We start from the raw sequence: 26,335 nt of genomic DNA, 5'->3' as shown, positions 1-26,335 counted from the left end.
GTGATTTGACTTTCACTTCCTCACAACAGATAGAAAGCTAGGCTCCAATAAACACCAAAGCTCTTCCTACTGTCATGTGCTGATATGCATTTAATTTTCATGTCGACTGCTGTATTTCACCACATGTTGAATATGCAGGACACCATTAGGTTCTGCTGCATTCCAGTGGTGAGGGGTGGGGGTGAGGTGGAGGGTCTGAACTGCCAGAGGTTTTTTATGCTTCATTTACAACATGAGGTGAAGAGTATGTTACAAATGTGATAGTTTAAAGACATGGTACGCTCTTGAAACCAGTTGAATAATGAAGTAATACATACATGTTTTCTTCAGACCCTCCCAGCATTCACATCAGGTCAGAGGGACTTTGCTATGTGATGTGTCTGGATCTACAGAGGTTCTGGTCTCTACCCTGTGGACACAGCATGAGCTTTAAAGATTCTGGGATCACAAACAAAGTGCAGCTGCCCTCGTTGCTGACAAACCTTTATACCGAGGCCCGTTCTGCTGAAAAATATCTACCATATTTGCAGAGTGAAGAAGGCAGGACATCAGGCTGGTCCAGCTGTGAATCAGCAGATCAGATCCTAGAAGAAAAAAAAAAAAAGTCCCAGTGGTCTTCAGATGAGGTGAGAGATCTCTGAGCTGAGGAAGACAGACTGAACTGGGGACAAAATGAATCACCTCCATTCTCATCGTTATTATGGCTTGTTGTCCAAGCTACAGAAATGCCCACTGCCAATTTCCATCCAGTACTGGCTTTTTTTGAGGATGTGACCAAAGCCAAATATAAACTACAGGAAATTCTTTGTGAGGAACTGCCAAAGATCTTAGCAACAAAGACTGAAGTGGGTGTTTTACTGCCCAAGCCACAAAGCTGAAGACCACAGCTGATTTTTTCATAATATTCATGTGAGATTATGTTGGATTCAAATAAAGGACAGCTCTCCTTTTGAAGGGAAACACTCTAACAGCTGTAAATTAAATCAACAATATTCTTGTCACCCAGACAGATGGTGACAGAGCCTGAGAACAGAGGGTTTCACTGGGAGCTGGAGTGGGAGAGATTCAGTGACAGCTGAATATTGGGAGAGCGGAGACTGGAACAAATACCAGGTTGGTTCAAGTTTTGAAAAATGAAAATTGTTCCATCAATATTTGTGAATTCATACTCCACAATATCAGAACTTCAATCCCATCCTCTGTCTTTCAGAGCAGGAGTGGACATGGATTACAGGACAGGGATTCTGTCTTTCTGCTGTGTCCCTGAAACAATGACTTTTGACAAACAGGAGTCTCTTTACATTGCTGCCACCTGCTTCTGCCTCACACGTTTCCAACAAAGCCCACACGCATTAAAATCACTTTGGCACAGATGTGTGTGATGTTGCCTGTTTTAGGACTGTCCTGTTTAACGGTGTCAATGTGAAGTTGAGAGAGACGTTAAAGGTGTTCATTTTGACTTGCGTACTGCAGCACTGCAGCAGTGATGGGCCACAACTGTAGCTGATTTGTGAAATCCTAAAAAAAAGCAGAGTGGAGGAGCAGCAGAGCACTCCTTGTTGTCTTTGGCTCCTGTCAGTCAAAATATCACAATTATAAAACATGTTTACACCCAGAGTGGTGAGGGTAAAAACTACATGTCTGTGTGCTGGGAGCAGAACATTACCAGCACCACTGTCCAGAAGACACTGGTAAAAGCAAGGTGTTAGTGACAGTTCCTCCACATGAACCCTCTGACTGTGTTTATGTGTGTGATGTCTAATCTCTGCAGGTTTTCATCATTATTATCAGAATTTATTAGAACTAAGAGCACTTTTGTACATGGGATAGACAGTGTTATGAAACAGACGATGGGAGAAGAGGAAGAAGAGACCAGATGTGCGGATGTCAAAGGATGTCTAAACACTTTAGGAAAACAGAATGCTTTAATCAGCAAATTAGAGTGAATTCAACAAAGCTTTTTTTAAAGTGAATTAAAAAAAAAGATGATCTTGGTCAAATGGTATTGACAAAAAGCCAACATCTATAGAGAGCCTATAGTCTACTGCCACTGTAGAGATACAAAATATATAATCCATAATTGCCAAAATAAAAACAGTAAAACAAAATCTGATAATTAAGTCACATGCCTGTGTCTGTATAAAAGTACTTTAAACAATATTAATCAAAGTAGTGGTAAACAGTCAAAGTAGTTAGAATGTGTATCAGATGTGAAAGCACTGTTGCATTTTCTTAAAGTTTGAGAGGAGAGAAGACAATAGGAGAGGTTTCCTGTCCTCCCGTTACACATCTACGACTGGATCAGCACTTAGCTGTAAGCTCCATCTTAAAACTGGCAGTTTTTCCCAGTGAACACTGCAGTGGCTTGTGTGAATATAAACTCAGTGTGTCTCTGGGATGAGAGTCGATGGCCTGCAGTGGAACAGATGGCAGTGTTGAAGCTCCAACTGTTTAAGTGAAGACCCTGAACTTGCTGCCGTCGAGAGGTGATACCATGAGCCGTGCTGAGCCTGGGGAGTAGAGAGGCCGCCACTGGTTCCTCCAGATGACCGTGAAGACTCTGGAAATCAGCAGGATACATGCCAGCACCAGCAGTACCACTAACAGAACACAAGTGGGGAAAAAAAAAACAGTGATTGAGACAGCCACAAGAAATGAAGTCAACATCAAGTTTACAAATGGAAATAATTTTGGGAACATAGAAAGACAGAATACTATTATTATTTGAAATTCTGTATGTATACACGCTCATTTGATAAAAACTGTGGACAAATGACACTGACAACTAGGATTTTATTTGCTTTGCCCTGAGTGTGATCTGATTACCCAGGATATGTACAGTGTTAATGTCAGGAGGAGAGGAGGTAAGTTGTTGGACTCCTCTAAGAAGACTGGTGTAGGTGAAGTCACAGTGACTGATTTTGATGTTTCAGTTAAACTCACCCATAAACACAGAGTTTGGAGTGGGATCATCTGGGTTAAAATGCTTGAAGATGTTTCCAACCAGCGCCACAATCACCACAGGGTAGACTGTCAGGATGTTACGCACCCAACGGTCCAGCACCCAGTTCTCAAGGATGAACCTACACACACACACACACACACACACACACTTTCATGAGCAGCTGCTGCTTCAGTGTTTTCTTACAAACAATAACTACAGTCACTGCCTCGCAGTCACATGCTTCTGCCAGCCAGCAGAGCTGCAGTGTGTCCACTCATATACGGTGCATCCAGAAAATATTCAGAGCCCTTTAATTATTTCAGTTTGTTGTTACAGCCTCATGCTAAAGTAAAAAAAAAAAATAATAATAATTTTCCTCTCATCGATCTACACACACAATGACAAAGAAAACACTGAGGTTTAGATTTTTTTAACAAATGTATTAAAAAGGGAAAAACTGAAATATCACATTGACATAAATAATTCAGACCCTTTGTTACGCTGTTATGTTAAGAAGGAACTGTCTGCAGAGCTCTGACTGTGCTATTATGGAGTATTGAGCGTAGATTGATTAGGGGAAGATGTTTTTCTTTGGTTTGTTTTTTTTAATATAAGGCTGCAACATAAATGTAAAAAAAGTGTGTGTGGGGGGGGGGGGTCTGATTACTTTCTGAATACACTGTGACTTTGAAGGTATTAAGTGTATATTATCATAATTACAGTAAGAATTCTTGAGTTGAAAAAACATTCTTTTTGAAGATACAGTGACGATGACCTTTGACCACCAAAATCTAATCAGTTAATCCTTGAGTCCAAGTGAACGTTTGTGCCAAATTTGAGGAAATTCCCTAAAGATGTTGGTATGATGTCCCATTCACAAGAATGGGATGGATGAATGACCCGAAAACATAACATCTTCAGCTGCAGCATGGAGCCATACAAAGACAGCACTGGATCATTTGCTATATCTCAAGCTGTTAGTGTACAAAGTAATCTCAGTTCAACCACTTGAGTGATGGAACCATGATAAAAGCATTCATTGTCAGTCATCTAATATCCCATGTGTTGCTCCTCTACCAGTGAAATGCTCATCATCAACCTTGTCCAAACAGAGCTTACCATCCCACCACTTCAGCAAACAAGATGCAGAGAGAGGCAGTTGCTGCTGTGTTCCTGTCCACACCCCACAGGTGGAGAACCAATGAGAAGTTGATCAGAGAGGCGATGGAGGTCCATGTAGTGTAGACAGCCAAGCCGTTCTGGACCTGAACATATGAACATTTATAAGCCCAGAGGTATTATTCACAGGACACAGTCTGGATTAAAACAAAATGGGACTCTTTTCATCAATAATGGTAGTAAAGGTCAAACATTTTGGCAAAACTTTCTCTGAGGTTGCATTTGTCCGTGCACACTGTCTGCCCTACCAGTATGTGGAGACAAGCCAGGTCTATGCGGTGGTATGTCTTTAACCAGAGTCCATAGTAATCTGTGGCAAAGCAACAGAAGAACAATGCACTGTAGTTGGTTAGCGTTATCAGGATTAAAACAACCAGAGCTGCCAGCATCAACCTGCAAGGTAGAGAGAGAAAAAGAGAGAGGGACACTTAATGCATCATACCAGCAATCTCTGACTCAATTCTTCTATCACGAGTGAACATTTTAGAAATACTGCGGCTAATAAAACGTATTCTGCCTGAAATAATCATTTCACTTCCACTTGGAATTTTTCAAACTTGTCTAGGGCATTGATACGGTCAGCGATAACATACTGTTGGAGAAACTGTACTTTTAAAGACTTGCCAAAAACATATGCCAGTGGCTATGTGATGATATTCACAATCATGTGGTGATACTGACAAAATTACAGCAAGGAATTCCACAAAACTCTCATGTTATTTCATATTTAAACTGATGATCGTGTTTCACAACCCAACCTGAAATTTCTGCCTGTGGAATTTTGTTTGTGGATCGATGCATGTTCTGGAGGCACATGGCCACCAAGCGTCTTACTGAGACACTGGTTGGTTTTTCCTAAGTCACCCATCTGTATGCAATTTACTTCTTCATATAATGCTTGCATCAGTTCCTTGTGCACCCCTGCCTAATTTTAAACACATGTTGATGTTTACTTGTTTGGTCTCAGGGTGTTCCCAGTCCCTTTACCACTGTACTCTCAACATTCTCCCCTCACCCTCAGCTGTCTCAATCCAAGTCCACATGTAACACTTGAATTTCAGTCATTCTTAGTTTTCAAAGTTACTGTTTTTATGCTTTTTCTGTACAAATGAATAAACTAATGAGTAGAAATAGTAGACATACTGTCTGTCCCACAGCAGCAGCCATGTCATGTTCAATCCCATATTGGACAGCCAGCAAAAATAGAAGGCACAGGGCAGTAGACACTGAGCCCAGGATCTATTAACAGAAAGAGAAGCATCAGTTACATCTGCATGTTGCTCTGAGTAACAAGACCTGTTAGACAGGTTGAAATAAACAGAGTTGAGTAAGTATTTAGTATGACCATTCTGATGTTAGCTTACCCTCTGAATACATATGTGGTGATGTATATGACCATCAGGGTGAGCCAGGTATAGATAACACCCCAGATAGAGAAGGTCCAGCCAGCTGGAGTGATGTCTGTCTCATAGCGGGCTGACACATTACCAGTACTGGAATGGAAAGGTCCTGGAGAACAGCAAAGACACCCAACCAAAAAAGCATTGGTGAGAACGCTAATGTTGTCTGTTCAGGTCTGGATCACTGTTGGCATTCTAGTTCATACCAAGGATGTGGGATGGGGCTGAGGGCAGGGCTCCGTGCAGACCAGCCAAGTTCTTCCACACCAAACTGGGAAAACCAATTCTCTATGAAGCGTGGCTGGGTGCATGGAAGCTAGGGTTGCTGCTGCAGTCAGTGTTACATGGTGTGAAGGCACAAACTGTTTACATAACTTGCTCGCCAGCTCTACCATCTCTTTTCTTTTTTTTTTTCAAGACATAAAACTCACTTGACTAATTTTTACATTACAGCTATAGCACCTGAGTTCATCAAAGAACATTTACATTACATACAAGACATTAATCCTTAGTTGCACACTACAATTATCAAGTGAAAGTGTCTGCTCTGTGCAGCATGTGGTGAGAGCAGAGTTGGCTGACACGATGAGTAGATGATTTGGTGTCAAAGTGAAAGAGTAAAAGTGTCAGCTTGGTAATATTTCAAATTTAAACCCAATGCCAAAGGGGAAACTGATGAGATTCATGAGGAAACTCTTCTAATCAGATACAGAGCTGACACATACCTAGGAATGATTAATTATTAGAGAACTTCTTCATGTGTTCGAGACCATCAGTTGTGTTGCACAGAGGCAGGGTTGGTACACAGTTCTATACAGTGAATAGCCCTATTCAGCTACTGTTCTAATCCATATTATGGCAAGAACCACTCGACTAAGTAAAGAGAAACAACAGTCCATCATTACTTTAAGACATGAAGGTCAGTCAGTCAGGAAAATTTCAAGAACTTTGAATGTATCCTCAAGGGCAGTCACGAAGACCATCAAACGCTATGATGAAACTGGCTCTCCTGAGGACTGCCCCAGGAAAGGAAGACCAAGAGTTACCTCTGCTGCAGAGGATATGTTCAGAGTTACCAGCTTCAGAAACTGCTAATTAAAAGCACCTCAGATTAGAGCCCACATAATTGCATCACAGAGTTCAAGTAGACTGCATGAGTCAGGCCTTCATGTCCAAATTGCTGCAAAGAAACCACTAATGAGGAAGAACAACAAGAAGAAGAGTTTGCTGGTGACACTGTTGGTGATTTATTCAAAAACTTAACTTAACCAGCATGGCTACCACAGCACTCTGCAGCAACATGCCATTCCATCTGGTTTGAGCTTAGTGGGAGCATCATTAGCTTGACTCCAAACACACTTCCTGGCTATGTAAGGGCTATTTGACCAAGAAGTAGAGTGATGGAGTGCTGCGTCAGATGACCTGCCCTCCATGGGGGCAGATGGTTTGGGATGAGTTGGACTGTAGAATGAAGGAAAAGCAGCCAACAAGTGCTCAGCACTTCTGGGAACTCCTTCAAGACTGTTGGAAAACCATTCCAGGTGAATACCTCACGAATCTGACTGAGAGAATGCCAAGAGTGAAAGCTGTCATCAAAGCATTTTAGATTTCAAAGAATCTAAAATCTAAAACATATTCTGGTTTGTTTAACACTTTTTTGTTTACTACGTAATTCCATACATGTTCCTTCATAGTTTTGATGTCTTCAGTATTAATCTACAATGTGGAAAATACTAAAAATAAAGCAAAACCACTGAATGAGAAGGTGTGTCCAAATTTTTTGACTGGTACTACACACACACACACACACACACACACACACACCTGAACATCTGATATGTCTTGAGTCAGATTATAATTGTTACAGTGAATGACAGGTATGAGGAGGATCACTCATTTGCGAGCACAAACTAAGAGAGCAGAACATTATCTGTTATCCCATTCAAGCTTTTAACAAGAACATTTCATTCAGGAAGAAGCACTCTCATACTTTAATGGCAAAAAAAAATGACAGTATAACAATCTACAGATACTGCACTGCAAGTAGAGGTCCTCAATTCAAAATTCATTCCAAATCATATTTCAGTGTAGTTCAGTATAAGCACAGAGGTATTATCAATAAATGCACTTTAAGTATCTAATAAACATTTATACATGTAGATTAGATTAGTTTAGTCTAGTGGTTCCCAACCTTGGGTCTGGGCACCTCCCAGTGAGTCACTGAGGAACTGTGAGTAATGGGACAGGAACTAAAGTTTTGCACACAAATTTGTTTTCATTAGCTTTACTTGGCTTTTCTCTAAACTTTGTATGTTTTGGACCTTGAACAGTTAGTAATGAAGCCATCTGAGAAAGGCCGAGGGGAAATGCCCCTTTGACAGAACAGACAGTGACTGATTTTTTTTGTATGGGGTCAGAATGACAAGAGGTTTGGGAATTCTTGGTTTAATATTTACAATGTATTGGATTTTAGAAACGTATCTCTATATGTACTGTAGACTGTATATGTAGAATCTTACTCTTTATGTAAAATTTTAATCTGAAAGTAACTAACTACAACTGTCAGGTACAAGTAGGTGAGGAAAAAGGTCTGATATTTCCATCTAATATGCAGTGGAACAAGAAATACCCAAGTTTAGTACAAAATTGTACATAGGTACAGTACTTGAGTAAATGTACTTAGTTATTTTCCATTACTGTTAAAGTGCTGTTACTCTGAATAATCCATAGATTTTGCCAACAGATCATAGGGATTCATTTTCAAAATAACTTAAAAAGGAAAAATATGCTGTAAACTGTGGGTAAGATGTGGCATAAAAAGATCCAGTTCTTGTCACTGAAGTGGGTGGCTAAAAATAGAAAAGGAGTTTAAGGAAATAATGCAACAATGTGTTCCAGCACCCTTGAGATTTTCTGAGGGAGGCAAATGTTCCATCTGTTTCAGATTCTGGAAGTGGATTTTGGTGCCACACCCTAGCCCCTGGATGGGAGCTTTTTTCCTTCTTAAGATGACTTTCCTCCTCTCTCTATCCCAAAGAGCACCAGTGAGTGTGGAGGCCCCTGGAGTTGTCCTATTAGCATTCTCAGTGTACTGGAACTATGTCTTTGACTGAAAGTAGTTTTAATAATAGTTTTTTTTTTTTTTTTTTTTAATCTTCACATTGATGCTTCTTGACAGAGATGCTGCTGTTGATTCTGTTTAATTTGAGTCAATTTTAATGCTGTGCACCACAGGCTGGATACCATGTCACTCTATAAAGTTGAACTGAATTTGGATGCATGGCTTACTGCCACTAACAGAGGAGAGTCAGAGAGAAATCTTTTTGTAATGTGGGTGACCAGGCCTTTAACACATAACACACACAAACAGACCCTTTTCATCGCTTAACGTTATGGCGTCATCGCGGAATCTAACTGCTGCTCTTTCAGTAAAAACTAGTTCTATTCCGCAGCGTTTCAATAACACTGGCTAATTCCAAAACTACTAGCTAAACATGCTAACTCACACATAAACGACCATGAAAAGAATTCCTCATTGTTTGGGTAACTGTGTTTATGACATAATGAGCTTCCAGCCGTTCATCATTAACCGAGTCCCCCGTGAAAACAGTTTCATAAGCAATGGAAACTCTATTAATAGCGGAGAAAACAAATCTTTTTGAACGTTATGTCAACTTAAACATGTTAAGTACAATGTGAAAGAGCCATGGGGATTTGAAAACTGAACATTAAAGTTAACACCAGTTCGAACTGCACTGTGGAAAACAATGTCGGAATTACTTTGCTTTAACTCACCTTTGCCCGCTCCGGCCAAAGCGTTAACGACCAAAACGGCAATAAAAACCACAGCACACACGATAATAATGAAAATTCGAGACAAACTGTTTTCCTTCATTTTAACTGTGTTGCTCTTCGTCTTAGTCCTGTATGTGACTCTACTGCTGTTAAGCTGTCAGTGACTGTCAGGGCGGAGAGGAACGGTGCCGCACGTTGACCAAATGATGCCTTCACGTGCGCTATGTTTACGCCCACAGCCATAGAGCAAGTATTTGGAAAAGACAAAAAGCGTTCAGTTTCCCCACCACTCCGCAGTTTGTTTGTTTTTTTTTAACTGAACCATGCAGGCACATGTGCTATAAAATGCTCTGAAGTTATAAAATGCTATAAAGTGCCCATTTTGCTTTAGAATCTCTATGTACAAAAAAATACTGAGTTATTTTCCTATGTTTAGAAGCTACCTAAACACTGAAATATTTAATGTTGCAACTATAACTTGCTGAACCACTTGCCTCGATATGTACTGTCTGTATGAATTGCTGCTTTTGTGTTAATTATCTATATTTCTAATATATCTTATATTATTATGATTTTATTATTATTATTATTATTACCTTATTCTTTATTAAAGTTCTAAACTAGACATCATAAAGAACTACTTATTACTCAACCTGTGAGCCTGCCAGTTTCATAATTTCTATTCTGCAGCTTTAGAGGAGCTTCTGAAGTTAAAAAAACCCTGATGAGGTATATACAGACTGAATTGAACATCTGTGTTTGGTGGTTCATCAATTTTTGTATAACATACAGAGCTGAGCTGAGCTTCTATCAGCAAAGACTCACAGATTAGGCTGGATAAATAGTTCATCCTTGAAATCCAAGTAGGATTCTCAACTACAGGATGGATCTGATGGAAAAAAAACTTGAATGATGATGATGATGAGGCCAGAGGTATCTTCACATGTACCTCTGTGAGAGAAGAGTCCGTCTGAACATCAACAGCTCTCTCTCAGGGGATCACTGCTGTCTCAAGAAGACACAGTGTACCGAGTCATATTCAAACATTCTGTCTTACTTTGAATCAAGATGGCAAGAGGATAAGATCTAAGTGATCCTGAAAGAGGGTTCACTGTTGGGGCACAGATGACATCAGTAAAGTGAGAGAGTTGGAACTTGTGGATGACGGCACACATTTGACAGTGCATCAACAGTGATACTCAGGCAATTAGGGTGATATGTTAGGAGAAACAGAAAGAGCAACTCTTCCTCAGGTGACTGAGATTGTCAGTGCAGGATGTGATCAGACTGTGACAGTTACACAGAGAGGGATATTATAGTAGGGTTGCAGCAAATAAATCCCTCATTACAAAGATGAGCTCAGTGGTGTAAAAACCCCCAAAGAGGAAGGTTCACTCACCTCCATCATATGATGAAACACCTCTGTCCTGACTGGAGCAGTTTCTTCCAGGGTGGTCTGACTGTGGGATTAAGCCTGTCACTGGGCGCCTATTTCAGGTGGAATTCTCCTTCTTTCCACTTCCTTTTTGTTACCATTTTCAAAATCCTGTTTGCTACAAACAACCTTGTAGCTTTGACTAGCTATGTAATCACACAGTCCACATACTGTTTCTCTTTAACTGTGTCTTTTTTGTGGCCTTTTCTGTGTGGGAAATTTTTATGAAAGTGATCTCGTCCTCACATGTAAGTGTTCCAAGTGATCCCCCAGCACTACATGATTGTGATTAGTTTAAAGACATACAGACATATGTATGCAAGTGCTTCAGAGCGTATGTGCTGTAAGCATGTGCAAGTGAAGTATTAATTTCTGGCCCAGATGGCCTCTCATACTTCTCATACCTTTCAACTGACACAAGTAATGACTCTGCCGAACCATCAGTGCCTCCAGGTGAAGAAAATTCTTGGATCCACATAAAACATATCTAGTTAACATGGCACTCTTTGATCATAGTAACTATACCTGAAAGTCTTTGAGCATAACATATCAAAAATTCTTTATTGAGCAAGTGAAGACAGTGTGTGTTGTCTATTCTTCCTCATACTCATAGTATCTGGCAGCCTTCTACTGCAGTTGTTAAGCCTGTTTGTACGAGCAATCTACTATAATTGCTTTGGTAATAATCAATTACAGCAAACAGTAAGTTTGAAATGGGCCTGTACTGTTTGAAGGAACTGTTTTTTCATAGACTCAGTGTTTTCTCAATAATTAAATAAACAGACAGTCAACTACTGTTTACACTAAATGATGTGAGTGTGCCATTTCACTGCCTGAAGAGACTTAATGAAAGAAAATAAACCTAAAGAGGAAAAATTCCCTCACAGTGACTCCAATGGTAATATCAGTAATTGAGTGCTTAACAAAATGTGTTTCGATATATAGAGAAATTACATAAAGAATTATAAGAATCCCTTAAATTTGAAAGGATTGTGACCAACATATGTGCTGGAGTGGGACATTTTACAGTTGAAAAATAAACTTGTAAGTGCTCTGTGGTGGATAAACTAGGTAACTGAGACACTGTTTCTGAATGACCTCAAATACACCTTTGGCCTTTCTAATCTGACATGTCTTGTTACTTATCAGCTGCCATATACACAGATACCCATATACTGACAATAAGCTGTCATTTCATACATATGTTTTGGAATTGTACTCATTTGTTTTCCTTTAGATGTTTTGCAAAAACATCCACTGCAATAGTCAGAAAAAATATGGCTACAGAACCTACAGTTTCTTTTAAGTTATAGCTCAAAACCTACACACCTACGTGATAATATCAAACATTTTCTAAGAATAGCAATGACAGCTACTTTATTGGAAAGACGGTAATCTGTTTTGATAAGTTATTGTACTGTATCACATATGAATAAAATGTATAATTCAAGAAAACTCCAGATTAGTTTTCTAAAGTTTGGGAGTCCTCCAATAGATTAAATAGAAAAACCTGATTCAGTTAACTCTTAACTACTAAGTGGAAAAAAATGACATAATGTTCTGTAAGGGTCAGTTTAGAAGCCTCTTCAGTTCAGTTTATACAATTATGAAAAACAAAAAACTCTCTTATAACAATTTTGCAAATAAGCCTCAAATTGACACAGTCCCATGAAGTGTTTAACAAGTGCCCTGAACACAGGATAATTGAGTGATTTATAACTGCCAACCTTAATTGTTTTCTGTGTAGAGACCTCTCTGTAGTGGGGAGAGGATAAACTCTCATGCAGTGGAGTGTGGATACTCTACTGTGTTGCAGCTGGAAGTTATGATCTAAGATATTAGAGACAGCTGAGGAATTATTTCACATGAAACACAGCCATAAGCATTTTACCCACCTGTTGTCAGTTTGGGTAAAGAAGGGTTCAGAAACATGTAAGAACTCAACAATTTTGTTTAAACAAACTCTTCACTTGTCTTTTTCTATAATGCTAAGTAATTAACAAAAGTGGTTAAAACTGCTACATTTCTGCATGAAGAATCTAATGTCCTGGACAAACACACTCTCAACTAGGTCTTCCAAACTGGGTTTTTGCATGTGTACATTTGCATAACAAAGACCGAGGACAGGAAGTGCATCACTACAGTAGTAGTGCAGCAGAATGAAAATGAGGATCATTCTGTAGTTGAACAACGCTGTATTCAAAATAATACAGTTTAACAGAACACTGCATGGACAGTGCTATCAGTCATCACTGCCATACCACTACACACAGTGGGTAAAAGAAACTATCACTGACCAACTATAATCAGACTATTGTTGCACATATTAAAGCTCTCTACCTTAAACAGTAAGGCTGGCAATACTCTATATTTTTTATTATGTTAACCAAACCTCATGAAAAGACCAAAAAAACCAACACCCCTAAATATCTTCTGACTTCCCAGCGGTCTGTGACAGTCCATTGGTAAACTGGCTTTTAAAAAGGCTCCAGCAGGCCACTGGAGTTTTTAGCAAACTCTACTCAAAAAGGACTATTTCCAGTAGAAGATGAATACACGTTTGGTGCTAGTGTTTCCAGCAGCACAGCTGTGTGCATGGGATTAAGGCAAAATAAACTAGTGTGTGTTCATAGTAATGAAGGAACATGTCAGCCAGTGCAACAATGTGGCTCACTGAGAGTTCCATATTTTTGAACAACTAGAGCTCTATGGCACAGAGGAATACAATATATTAGGTTTTCGATACACTGCCAATACTTGTTGTAACCTAACCTATTGTCAGAGTAATCTGGTTTCTTCAATGCACATATACAGTGTCAGTGTCTTCTGAAAAAAACTAAATCCAAGTTGTAGCCACTTCAAATGTTAATACAGCACACAATCATGAACCAAAGTACCACAAAGTGCCACCTGTTAGACACAAGACATAAATATACTTAAAGATTCAGTGCAACAGAATCTGATGTGTCATTTTTCATATAGGTTGTCTTTATCAAACAGAACATCCACTACAATCAGTGACACATGTATGTATGTGTTTGTTAAGAGGCCTGTGGTTGACAGTCCAGAGTCTCTGTGCTGTTGTTTTCATAGTCTTTGTGTAAGTCCAGTGGTCCATACAGGGCCTCCAGTACAGCCAAGACTCGGCTCTGGACTGAATCTACCTGCTCTACTGGGCAGTATTCATCTAGACTGGACCTGAAAACACACATATTAGCAGACATATTTAACCTCTCTCTCTGCACTACATTTCACAAGAGAGGCCAAATCAAATTAAAAGATGAATTCCAACTCTTTGGTTCTGTAGGTTTACCAGTGTGTAGCTGTCAGATTTACCTGGACATAGTAATCAGGGTAGGTTTGGGCAGAGGCGTCAGAAACAGCTGTACAGCTGAGATGAGTCTGTCGATCTCCTCATCAGTGCTAATGTGGTGAGGCAGCTCAACAGAATCACAGGTTAACCCTGCCTGATGGACCTGAGACACAACAGATGGAACAGTGAAGGAGAGAATGCATCTGCTCATTGTGTGTGGACCATGAATGTGTGCACAAAGATGAATGGCAATTCATCTGATACGTGACATATTTCAGTGTGGACCACAGTGGTAGACCCACTGACCCACACTGCCATCCCTACAGTCACATGTCACTGCCATGGCTAGAAATACGTAACTGTGTGGGTATGTTGCTTATAACTGTAGCTATAACATAATATTGTATAATAACCACAGAACAACTGTATAATAATACTATAACTATCATCATGATAAATTATTGTGGTTGTTGTGGCAGTGGCACACACACATACAGAGCAAGTATGTTAACATTCTTACCATCTCATAGTCGGGGCAGGGGTTCCTTGACTTCAGACTGAAAACCAGCTGAGCTAATGAAGCCATACTGAAACACATGTAGAGAAGAGTAAGATAACACACACTGACCACATCCAGAATCACTCCCTATTTACTTTATAGTGCACTGTATTTATCACCTATCTGCACAGTTGACTGTTTGACGATTTTATGCTCTATATGTTGCCCTCACAAATCCTCACAATGACATGTACACTACGTTCATGTAAACTACTAACAGTCCCACAATGCTATGGTCTACATTTTATACATTCAAAAAAGTGTCAGAAATCTCAATTCACTGCTCACTACTGAGCGTCAGTTACATAGGCAGTAAAGTCACTACGTAATCATCCTTCTACACACATGAACCAGCCACACTGGTGCTTTCACTCAGTCTGACTGGTTAGACCACTTCTCAGGACTGTGTGGGTGTGTACAGATTGTACTGTGACATCTCTGTAATCCTGCTGGTAGTTTTGTTGCAGCTCTTAGAAAACCACAGGTGTAATTCATTTATTAATTAATTGAGACATTGCCATTCAATTTACGTAGTTCCAGAGCCCTGGGTTGTGTCTGAATTCACTGCCTATTTCATCGTATACCACTTCCTAAATAATGAACACTCAGTAGTTTACTCTATAGTGAACAGGAAATTGAGATTTAGGACACTTAATAATCATTGTCAGACATTAGTGTAGAATCCATGCTGATAGTTAATTAGAGCAGAGCCATTTTTGGTGTTTGTTCCATCTGTGCTTTTTCTGCAATGAAAAGTCAAATATCTGCTCTGAAGAAGGCCTAATGGTAGATTTCTGTTGCTGAATTTCACAAACTTGGATCACTGTCTGGGATGTAACGGCAGAATTTAAACTTTTTTTTTTTGGCTAGCCTGGTGTATAGGACACCTCTAACTTTGATAATGCACTTACCAGAAAAAGAGTTTCATAAGAGTTATATATTTATACTCTTCAAGCCCAAGCAGAGATTTTCTCAGACTTGACAAATTAAATTTTTTCAGATTTGATAGGGTTTCACATAAAAACTGTGAAAAAAAACCTGATAATAATGTAGCATGTTGTTTATATACAGGCAGGTGACAAATTAAAGGAAAAACCTGAAAAATGACTTGACAATGTCTCCATCCACTCTAGGCCTTCACAGTCACTAGATTCCAACCTTACTGAAAGCCTATGGGAGATTTAGGACCGGCATGTTAGACAGAATCTTTCTTCTGGAAGTTTCTCCTATCTCGACACAGGGTCTCTGGACCTCAGTTGTAACTATCAGGTTCTTGAATTATGGAGTAAACGTTGTTTTTGGGAAAACTTCAATGCAGCTGAAAGTTTTTTGTATCCTTCCCCAGATCTGCGTCTCTACATAATCCTGTCTCTGAGCTCTGCAGACAGTTGCTTCTTCCTCATGTCTTGGTTTAGCTCTGATATTCATCCACTGTCAACCTGTATACAGTGTGCCTTTCCAGATAATGTACCATCAATTGGATTACCAAAGGTGGACTCTAATCAAGGTGTAGAAACATCTGAGAGACGATCCAGAGAAATGGGAGGAACCTGAGCTAGATTTCAAGTGTCATAGTAAAGGGTTTGAATATTTATGTTTCAGCATAAAGCAGCAACTTAACAAAATGTGAAAAAGGTGAGGGAGTCTGAATACTTTCTGAATGCACTGTCAAATGCAACCACTAAAGAAAGAGAGAAGAGAGAGAACAGTGGTGGCTGAGTGAGCTATACAGTGGTGGTTTGAACACCCCATGCATTTGTGAAATTTTGCATCACTCTTAGGTCTTCAAGTGCAATTTCTTCTAGTACAGTCACAGCCAAAAAACTAAACAAATCCTAAAAAAAGCCATTAAAAACTTGACATTGATTGGTTCCATAAAAATACATAAGAAATTTTGAGTATTGGGTCATGTTGGTACCAGTGATCCATTAATGAAGGTTGTGCTTTTTATTAAAAGACACATTTTTTGTTGCCATGCTTCGTGTCTATAAAAAGCCAGCACATTTGAAAGTTCTTCAGAGACAAGAATGGCTAAAACAGAGGAACCTAATGCAGGAAACACACCTGGAAGATACAGATTCTCAGCCAGGAGGGTACACCTGCCGTCAGATAGCCATCGAAGTGAAGATGCAGTTCAGCAGCTGGATACACTCTGCAGAAATACAGACGAACCAACAGTTTAGAAGACAAACCAAGATCTGGGCATCCAAGGGTTTCTTCAACAAGACATGACCACATCCTGATCCACATGTGCAGGAAAAACTGCTGAATGACATCACAGGAGCTTCAGCAGCAGTGGTCAAACCAAACTGGTGTCCAGTGCTCCACCCTGCACTGTACGTGGCTGACTTTTAGATCATGGCTTAAGGTCCTACAGGGCTGTCGAGAAGCCCCTGATCAATGAGAGACAGAGGTTAGCCTGGCGTTGTTGGGCCCAAGCACACAAGAACTGGACAGCCAGGAAGTAGGAAGAAGATTCTTAGTCAGATGAGTCCAGCTTCCAGCTTTATCCTCCTCCTGATAATGTGAAGGTACACAGAAGGCCAGGGCAAGCTTTATCTCCAGCATGTACAGTACCTACTGTCAAGCATGGTGGAGACAGTATCATGGTTTGGGGATGCATGAGTGCTGCTGGTGTTGGTCATCTCACTGTCTGTGATGGCACATTGAACTCTGCCAAGTATTGTGCCATTCTAAAAACCCACATGCTCCCTTCTGCACGTGCACTGTTCCATCGAGGTCAGAACTGTATGTTTCAACAAGATAATGCTCCTTGCCACACATCCAGGGCCAGGAGAACTTGGCTGCAGGAGCACTGTATCCAGGTCTTAGAGTGGCCAGCTCAATCCCTGGACATGAGCCCCATTGACAATCTATGGTGGATTATCAAAAGGTCTGTTTCAAAGCGTAAACCAAAGAATGTAGAAGAATTAAAAGCAGTAATTCAAGACGAATGGGACAAGATTACCCCTCAGCAGTGTGAAAGGCTCGTGGGGAACATGCCAGCCAGGATTAGAGCTCTACTGCGTGCTAATGGCAGGACTAAATATTCATTTGATGATGTGATGGTTTGTTCATTTTTTGTTCAGTGTTGAACACATTCTCTGTTATTTGTTGACTTTGATACAGACACTGTTGAGAACTGACATATTGAAACTGTCAAGAATTTCATTTGTTAGTTTTTCTTGTAAACAATAAACAAAAAAACATCAGTTGTATTTGTTTGTGTCTGTCTAATGCAGCCACACCTTTTGAAACAAAAGATTTTTCCCCAAATGTTTCATGATAATATTTGAGATTGTGTAAAAATTTAAGGGTGTCTGAAAACGTTTTTCCACCCAACATCTGGCCCAACATCTTACTTAGACACTTAATGTTGGTTTCTCCTTTAATTTGTCACCTGTCTGTCTGTTCACTATATTGTAACAGTGAGATGAATCCAGAGAAGCCTTACCCAGGGTTGCTGGCCCAGCGTGTAACCATCTCTTCTCCGTCATCCTCTAGAAGATCAGCAAATGCTGCTTCCAGATCCTCTAACTGATGTACACGACGATCCACACATTCATCAAGCTCCTCCTGGACACAAATACATACATATACACACACATCTAATGTTAATTATCAAATCAGAATTAACAGTATACAAATTCTTCTGTGCTGTCATTGTGGCTCCTAAAATAGAGCGATCCTTCGCAGTTCCAAGGAATACAACAAAGCTCATGCTTCTGAAGTTACTAATAACAGTGAATATAGTTTTGATTGTTCAGTAGGAATTAGAGTTGACAATGTACAGTTTCTCCTTCACAGGGTCACAATGAATATTTAAAATACAGTGACAAGTTCTTATCTACAGTGTTTTTAAATATGAGACTCAGGTATACAGAGTTTTGTATTTGTTTTTCTTTACGAGTTCAATATTCACCAGCATGTTCTCTGGCATTGCTGGCTCTATTTCCTGAGTCTGATTTTGATGATGATGGTCATCAATGATAGAATATTTGATTTCATTTACCTTTGTTTAGAACAAGGTAAAGAGAAAGACAAAGAGACAGAGAGAGAGGGCAGTTGGTGGACTTGAACTGACTAACTGTAAATGTAGGGATCTCAGTCTATTAATCTGTATCTTTCTGTATTTAGACAACTATTCTGTAAGTGACAACTATGAGCGGTTGGCGAGAAAATCGACAGAAAAAGATTCTTCCATTTAGTTTTAACTGCACTCGCTCTTATGTTTTCAATCTTTTTATGATGACACTGGTGACATCAACAGAGGTCATGCTCCAGCTCGATGGGCACTGCACCAGTAAGTTAAAAAGTCTGACCTCATCAGCATCAGGGCTGGGTGCTGTGAAGTTGTAGAGCTCCTTCAGGATGGCAAACTCCTCCTGACACAGAGACAACACAGAGCTAAAGTCAGTTCAGGAAAACAACTTTTTATGTTGCATTTCAGCTACAGTGAGTTCCAGTGAGTATGCAGACTGACAAAATTCTAGGTATGTATTCTATGTAAATTAGCACATTTATGGTGCTTCAGGCTGGAATTTATTGGCTTTTTAGCTAAACATTAATATATACAGGTGACAGACTGGATTAAGTGTTTAGTAAACTGAACTAAATAGAGGTAAAAAGATGAGTAGTGTATAGCACCATGCAGGGGGATGTACCTGTGTGTATAATTCCTTGAAAGGATTCTTACATGAGAAGAAATCCAAATCAATGTCCAAAATGTAAGGCTCTGTCTCAATCAGAAATGCAGATATTCTCTTTACAACATAACTGGTTGATCCTTCATCTTCATCATCTCCCAAGCCTGTCCCGTTGCTCCACTGTTCTTCCTTGATGTTGCTGCCCTCTGCAGGTTGCAGTGTGTTGCTGGCTGTAGAGAGGGGCTCAGAGCAGCTGGCCTCCCCTGCCTTGTCACACTCTGTCCGGCGTCTCTTGGCAAGCCACCTCTTTGTGTCCTCCTTTGTTTTCTTTTCTGAAATGAAACATCAGATGAAACAGCATAAGACTGCGTGAGATCAAAATGTGTTCTTCCTCATCAGTGAACTGGATAAATAAAAGATATGACATAGAAATCATAGGGAACAAGGAGAGAAGAAAAAATATAAACAAAATGAACATAAAAAGAAGAAAATACAATCTAATTAATAGTAATTATAATAAGTAATAAAACAAAAAATGAAATAATAGAGTTAGTTGTAAGATTATATATGTAGGTAACAACAGGGGGTGGACATAAGACCACAGTTCTCAACATCTGACACTTGATTTCAGGGCTGACTGACTTCCTCATTAGTTCAGTTAGATATGGTCTGTGCTTTTCACATGTAAACCACTATGCTGCTGTCTGCTCCTGATCACATAAACTACTTACTATAAAAACTGTACAGAATAACACCAGCCTTTTCTTTAACATTTACAAGAGTAAAATCTGTGCCTTCCCTACAGCAACTGTATGATTGACTTTGTTGGGAAAATACAAAAAATACTTCCTCTGGAATCCATCCACTTGACTTGTTTACAATGCCAATTCCAAAAGCAAATGTTTTATGAGGTAAGAAATTAATCCAAATGTTTGCTTGACTTTTTATATTCTAAAAGAGTGAAATCCCCATCTTTTGAATAAACAACTTTATTTCTAAGCATGGCTCTTTGACACAGAGGCCTGGAACACACTGTCTTTCTGATCAGAGTGGGTGTCTTAAAGGCACGTTGCAATTTCCTACCATACAGCTCTGGTCCCATCACACTGCCATATTGTTTTGGCAGTGAGAGAGAGAGAATAGACAAACAAATCTAAAAACTCAAAATGAACATGACAAGTGCAAGTGTTCCTCCAGGGTGATGTTTCTTGTTTGTGTTGTGGTAATTACTGTTTGTTTGAGCTTCCTTTGTTGTTGCTGGTTTTCTTGAGGCCTATTCACCCTGCTGACCGGACAGCAGAGAAAAGCCCTAGTGATGACTCTCTGGACATCTTTCAGCTCGAGGCACTCAAAGCGCTTCTTCAAAAATGCAATGTGTCATATGGACAAAATATAAAGCATCCAGTTTGCATATGGAACACAAAACTCATCAAACCCCCTGGAAACAATTAGAAATATCGGCATTTATTGCTAAAAACTTATCAAATGTGATAACCTGCTTCTCTCTTATAAGATAAGAAAATACTCCACTTGTAAATGGAGTTTGAGTGTAATGGTTCCAGCATCAAAGCTCTCTCAACTCAGGTCAAAAAAAAAAAAAAATCTTGCCAAAACTATAAAACTACAAATGTCACCAATTCTGGTACACACCATCTCCTTGTCTCTTGTGCATCCTCTGTATACAGTCCACACACCTGTGAGTGATAAATGACCTGGTTTGACAGGATTGACTTTGACCACATTCAGTCTGAGAGGTTTGGAGTTCTCCAGCTGCTTCTCACAAACATAAAGACCATCGCTGAGGAAGTAGTTGTCTGTACTGGTCACCCTGGAGAGAAAGGAGAGGATGGAGACAGACACACAGAGGGAAAAGAAATAAAGAGCATAAAGGTGTAAAGTTCATTAAGATTTTACTAAATGGTGAATCATGAATATTAAATGCTTAATGAAGATTTTTTCCCAGTAACAATTTAAGTTATGTTTAAGTTAAGTTTATATTTCTGTAGTGTGTATCCTACCTGATGGTGGTGGTGGATGAGTCCCTGCCCACAGCCATCCTGTGCTCTCCCTCTCTGATCTGCTGGGCCCAGTATGGATGCAGCCATGCCACACCTGACACATGGCCAGCGTACACCATGGGCATTATCCAGTTCTCTATACTCAACTCACTGGAAAGAAAGAAATATAAGCCCAGGCAGCAATTATTGGGGTCCAACACAGTGTGACCCTCTGACTTTTAGAATTCTGTTCCATCCACTGACCCAACGCTTACAAACATTCATTCTGTGCAGCAAGTACTATCTGAGCACATATTGTGTGAGAAGTGGTCAGCAGTCCACTTTTGTTATTCAATGATCCTATTATTGCCTCACAACTATAGGTTCAGTTCTTCATTGTTCTGGTTTTATTTGTTCAGCTTTTGACATATCTCTCTCTGAGGTCCCTGCTTCCAACTAAGTACAGTGGAGGTGAATGAATTGTTTGTGGTGCTTACATCACTGAACATTTTTAAATAATTTAAAAGCATCTTGACTTTCCAGAAATAGAGTCCCTGTTATTCTGGATTTAAGCAATATTAACCGAGGATGTGCTTTAATGTCATTTGAGCACGACAGTGATGCGGTCACTGTATCATCACTAGCAACAGAAATGATTTTCTAGTCCCAGATGAGTGAACTCTGAGCTGACATTAATGCTTTATCGAAGGTCTCAGTACTTTACTGAACTAAATCAACAGTCCTACTGCACAAATGAATGCTCACTTTTATCAACCACCTTATAACAAAGACGCTGCATTTATTTACTCACACAGATGTAGCTTCTGCAACCACAAACTTTTACATGAATTTTAAGTTATAGCACCGTGTCACTGACACAGCTGATGGAGAAAGCTGAGGCGCCTGCGCCGAGGTCCACAAGCATCACTGAAGTGTAACATTGTGATTATACAACTATTACCAACAAAGGAAAATGTATATGGTGGAGCAATATTTTTAGTGATGAGTAAAGTGTGCTGTCATGCTGATTTGAGCAATCAGATTGCTTGGTCGGAACTACTTGTTGTATAACAGGGATTTTCAAACTGTGAGGTGTCTCACCAGTTGTATTGGAGGAGGGTGAGCCGTGAGGAAACGATAGATATTGCGTGAGGTGAGAGACTCTAAAAACAACAGGAAGTTAGTTTTTGTGGTGTGGCCCATTGGCATGGCTCATTTATCAACACAGTCAGCAGCTGGGTGACAGCATGGCAACATTATTTGTCTTGTTTATACCCTCCAAATTATTCACTAACTTATACCAATTGTTGGACATGTGATTCCAAAACACAGCATAATTATCCACCAAATATAAGTAAGACAAAGAATAACAGATGTGACAAAAGCTACTTATATCAATGGGAGTTGGTACCCACAGAGGTCACACTTTGAAAACACCCTCCTATATAACTGACATATAACTGATAATACAGATTTGTTTTCAGAGGGACTAAGGTAGTATTCATTTGGAAGAATCGATAAGGGCTTTTATTATGAAGTTGCCTTAGGTTCTTTTTTGGTGGATATGGATTTTACTTAATGCAGGGTTGGTATGATGAAAGCCACAGCCACAGTGAGCTGATTAGATGACATGCTCTTATAGCTGACCCTCCTTCACAACACGAGGGGGAGGGGGGGGTTGAGTGAGAGCATAAGAAAGACAATGAAATGAGCTTGATTTGATGTAACATACTGTGTGTTCTAGACAGACCATACCTGAAGAGTTTCTCCTTATCAAAGACTGTGTCAGCAGACATGTTGACAGGGATAAGCAGATCAGGATGGGAGTCCAAATGAACCATCTTTATGTTCTTTGATGGGAGGTGTCTTGATGCAATTGCACGGTAAATGTGACACACCACCTGGTCAAGATACAGATAAATAAATTATTTGACCCACTATCACATGAAAAAGCATGCTAATTGATAAACACGAAAACAGTAAAATATCCAAGATGTAGAAACCTGTCGAAGCAGAGATTGTCAGCTTAGTTGCAGAGGTTGATAAAGTAAGTCTGAGCTCAGATTACTGGAGGTTCAGACTAATTTACTAATGATTCACCACTCCAAAGAAACAGAGGAGGAATCTGGCCCACAGCCTGAGCTAGGTACAGATTTTTGGCACAGAATGAGCTGGTTACAGATCCTTTTTATCTGCTGGGACACTCATCAGGACCTCTGTGATCATTTCAAACCTGTCTGATATTTGTGGAAATCTAGATGGTCACTACTCTGACACTGATTTCTCAACTAAAGCTGCAACTAAAGATTATTTCGATTATTTTCATTAATATGACGATTACTTTCTAAATAAATCAACTGATGATTTTATCAGTAAAATGGTAACAGAATCATGAAAAATGTCATCACAAATATGCAGAGCAGGATGTGTAATGATACACACATGAACCAAATAATCAGTTATTTAAATAGGTGCTGTTCATTTTTTCTTGATCAACTAACTGAACCATGTTATTTGAACCATAGAGGACTATGAGAACCAAATTCACATGGAGGAAGAAGGGGGGACTGTGAAAACCTTCCATGGGCATTAACGGAAATTAAAAGTGTAAGTGTAAAGTGTAAATTTGGAGTAATTTATACAAACTGTATCATATACACACATAGACATTTTGAGTTGTCATAAGGAGATGTGTGCAAAGTAGTTTAAATTTTAAAAACTGATATTTTTTTTTTTTGATATATTTGTGAATGAAAGCATCTTCGTGTTTTTTAAAATTCCCATTGATAATTTGCAACATTTAAAATTCCTGGGATTTTGCAACACTACCAAAGTGTAAGACACATGAAAGATGAAAATGTGTGTGTGAAAGACGAGTTGATGTGTATCAACTCGCGACATAATAATAACCATGCAGTCCATGAGGTGATATTACATTTGTGTAGTATGTTTGCTGTCAGGGAGAAGACAATGTGTATAAAATTGGAGCTCGTGTTATTTGAGCCCCACTGTACAGGAGAAGTTTACAACTATCATTACTGTTATTAGTTACACCTGTGCTTTTTCTGCCATGACTGCTCAAAACGCCTGTCATGAAAACACAAACTACAGGAGCTTGCTTAGAGGCTGGTGTTTGGCTGAAGGGCGAGGGGACGGGTTTTACTGTGACAACTGCCACTGTGAATTAAAAATATACGAAAAACACAGTATTTTAAAAAATAAATGCCAATAAAATGTGCTCCAGTTTAACTGTCACTATAAAAAACTATTAGTTAGGATATTGGGTACATAATAATAATTATAATGTGTAAATATATCTCATTCAGTTATGATTTTCTTCACAGGTATGGGATCTTGTCTCCAGGCTAAAGAGCGCACATTTTTGACTGTGTTTGAGCGTCAGTAACAAGCTAAGGCTAACGTTATAGCTAGCTGGGTGTGCAAACACACAGGCAGTCATACTGTTAATTTTGAGTGCGACTCTGAGAAAACACAATGGTACAATAGCACACAGTTGTATTGACATGTAAGTCAGCCTTACATCATGATGGTCCTCCACTATCCACACTGGCAGCTCCTTGTAGAACCTCTTCAACGGTACACTACTCATTTTAACAGTGGGGAACTAATGTAACGTGACGGTATTATTTAACTTGACTATAGTTAATTAATGTCTCGTTCTCGTTCTCCAGCAGACATTGTACCAGTATTTCGTCGGACTTTGATTAATATCGTAGACCCAACTATAAACAACACGCATTCAACACATACACTGTTAGTGATTCAACCACCTGGCAGAAGTGACACTCGGACTCACCGGAAATGACACCGAGAATTGTTTTTATGTCCGGAACGAAACAAGATGCAACAAGACAAAAACAAAGGTTCCTGGAGTCATAACACGAAAATACGAAAACAGAAAGGACGAAAAACAGGGACGTGAAATTGTTAGCGTCAGATTGAAGCATTAGATAAGATAAAGTGTTAAGAGACATTAAATATACCTACACTACACTGTAAAACACACTATGGTAGGAACACAATGGTTTATGGTTTTATTTCGTATTGTATTGTAAAAGCTAATTGCTATGTCGTAATTTTATTAATTGCACGTTGAATGGCCAAACTGTAGAAGTCATAGATCTCAACATCATAAATATGTCTGATTTTAAAAGTCAAGATCCATAAATTATTCCACAGAAAATGACAAAAATGTAAAATAATAATAATAATAATAATAATAAATTAAAAAGCCCCTGCGTGTATTAAAAGCAGCAGTCTTGCACCAGTCCCTGCAATATTACACTGATAATGACAAAGAAACATAAACTCACAGCTGAGCTGCATCAGAATATATGCATAGGATATGTATCCTATAAAAAAAATAAAGCCATAGAAATATAGCACATTGCTATGAATATAAATATAGTGACATTAAATTAAAAGCATTTGAAATATATAAGTTCAATAAGCCTACCAGATACATTCTGAATTCTTATTACATGTCATTACTATTATAATTAACAGCTAATACATTGTTTTATATGTCTTGAACTGGTTTGTACAGAAATGTTTTTCTTTACAGTAGTGACTCTGTGTAATGTAAAAGACAGTACCACAGAGAATTATCACCAATCATCTGCAGAGTCATTACTTTGTTTTTATGGCCTGAAAATTCACTGTTTTGGTTCAGTCTCACCACATCACCTCATCAACCTCATTTCCAGAAGCAGCAGGCAGCTGTTTAATAGCCACCGTGCACCACCTGTCCAGCAACAATCAGCAGACAAACAGTCAAAGACTAGCTGGTGAGTATGGTGTGTTCCAGTTGTACTCGGTGGAGCATTTGGCAGCTAAAGAGCAGAGAACATTTTTCCCATGAGTTAGTGGCAACCAAACCAGAGCTTAAAGGAGGGTGACTACTGGACTCAAACTAAACGAATTCTAATGTTTCTCTTCTGTTTGCTGGGTGTATAAATAGGCAACTGTTTGCTGACATGTCAGCAATAACAGCTTTATAAGGTTATATGTTAGTGCTGTTTGCAGATTGTTATGCCGCCCCCAAGT

At 39.3% G+C, this 26,335-nt stretch overlaps 2 protein-coding genes and 1 long non-coding RNA gene across 4 annotated transcripts; 1 reads left to right on the top strand and 2 right to left on the bottom strand.

Moving 5' to 3' along the window:
• Nucleotides 1–1,906: 1,906 nt before the first annotated feature.
• si:dkey-29d8.3 (uncharacterized protein LOC556220 homolog) lies at nt 1,907–9,514 on the bottom strand. Its single transcript, XM_018679631.2, has 7 exons — nt 9,319–9,514; nt 5,488–5,632; nt 5,267–5,362; nt 4,372–4,516; nt 4,064–4,209; nt 2,944–3,083; nt 1,907–2,600 (listed from the first exon to the last, which is right to left on the bottom strand). The coding sequence occupies exons 1-7, from the start codon at nt 9,416–9,418 to the stop codon at nt 2,452–2,454; spliced, it is 921 nt and encodes a 306-aa protein (XP_018535147.1). The 5' UTR covers nt 9,419–9,514; the 3' UTR covers nt 1,907–2,451.
• On the top strand, nt 7,092–9,393 carry LOC127142392 (uncharacterized). The gene is made up of 2 exons (XR_007813086.1): nt 7,092–7,951; nt 8,468–9,393. It is a non-coding gene; the product is annotated as an uncharacterized LOC127142392 (long non-coding RNA).
• Nucleotides 9,515–11,295: 1,781 nt separating the features above from the next.
• Nucleotides 11,296–25,058, bottom strand: lg4h5orf22 (linkage group 4 C5orf22 homolog). Of its 2 annotated transcripts, none has more exons than XM_051070185.1 (10): nt 25,040–25,058; nt 23,024–23,169; nt 21,290–21,439; nt 20,966–21,099; nt 19,290–19,603; nt 18,948–19,010; nt 18,080–18,201; nt 14,587–14,653; nt 14,090–14,229; nt 11,296–13,951 (listed from the first exon to the last, which is right to left on the bottom strand). In XM_051070185.1, exons 2-10 carry the CDS (start codon nt 23,107–23,109, stop codon nt 13,795–13,797), a joined length of 1,233 nt encoding a protein of 410 aa, XP_050926142.1. In that variant the 5' UTR covers nt 23,110–23,169; nt 25,040–25,058; the 3' UTR covers nt 11,296–13,794. The 2 variants fall into 2 exon arrangements, with proteins under 2 accessions (XP_050926142.1, XP_018535146.1); XM_018679630.2 differs by lacking the exon at nt 25,040–25,058 and adding an exon at nt 24,810–25,033.
• Between the last annotated feature and the right edge of the window lie 1,277 nt (nt 25,059–26,335).

This window comes from Lates calcarifer, linkage group LG4, assembly GCF_001640805.2.
Source record: "Lates calcarifer isolate ASB-BC8 linkage group LG4, TLL_Latcal_v3, whole genome shotgun sequence".
In the NCBI taxonomy this organism is placed as follows: domain Eukaryota; kingdom Metazoa; phylum Chordata; class Actinopteri; family Centropomidae; genus Lates; species Lates calcarifer.
This window is presented reverse-complemented; position numbering and strand designations above follow the sequence as displayed.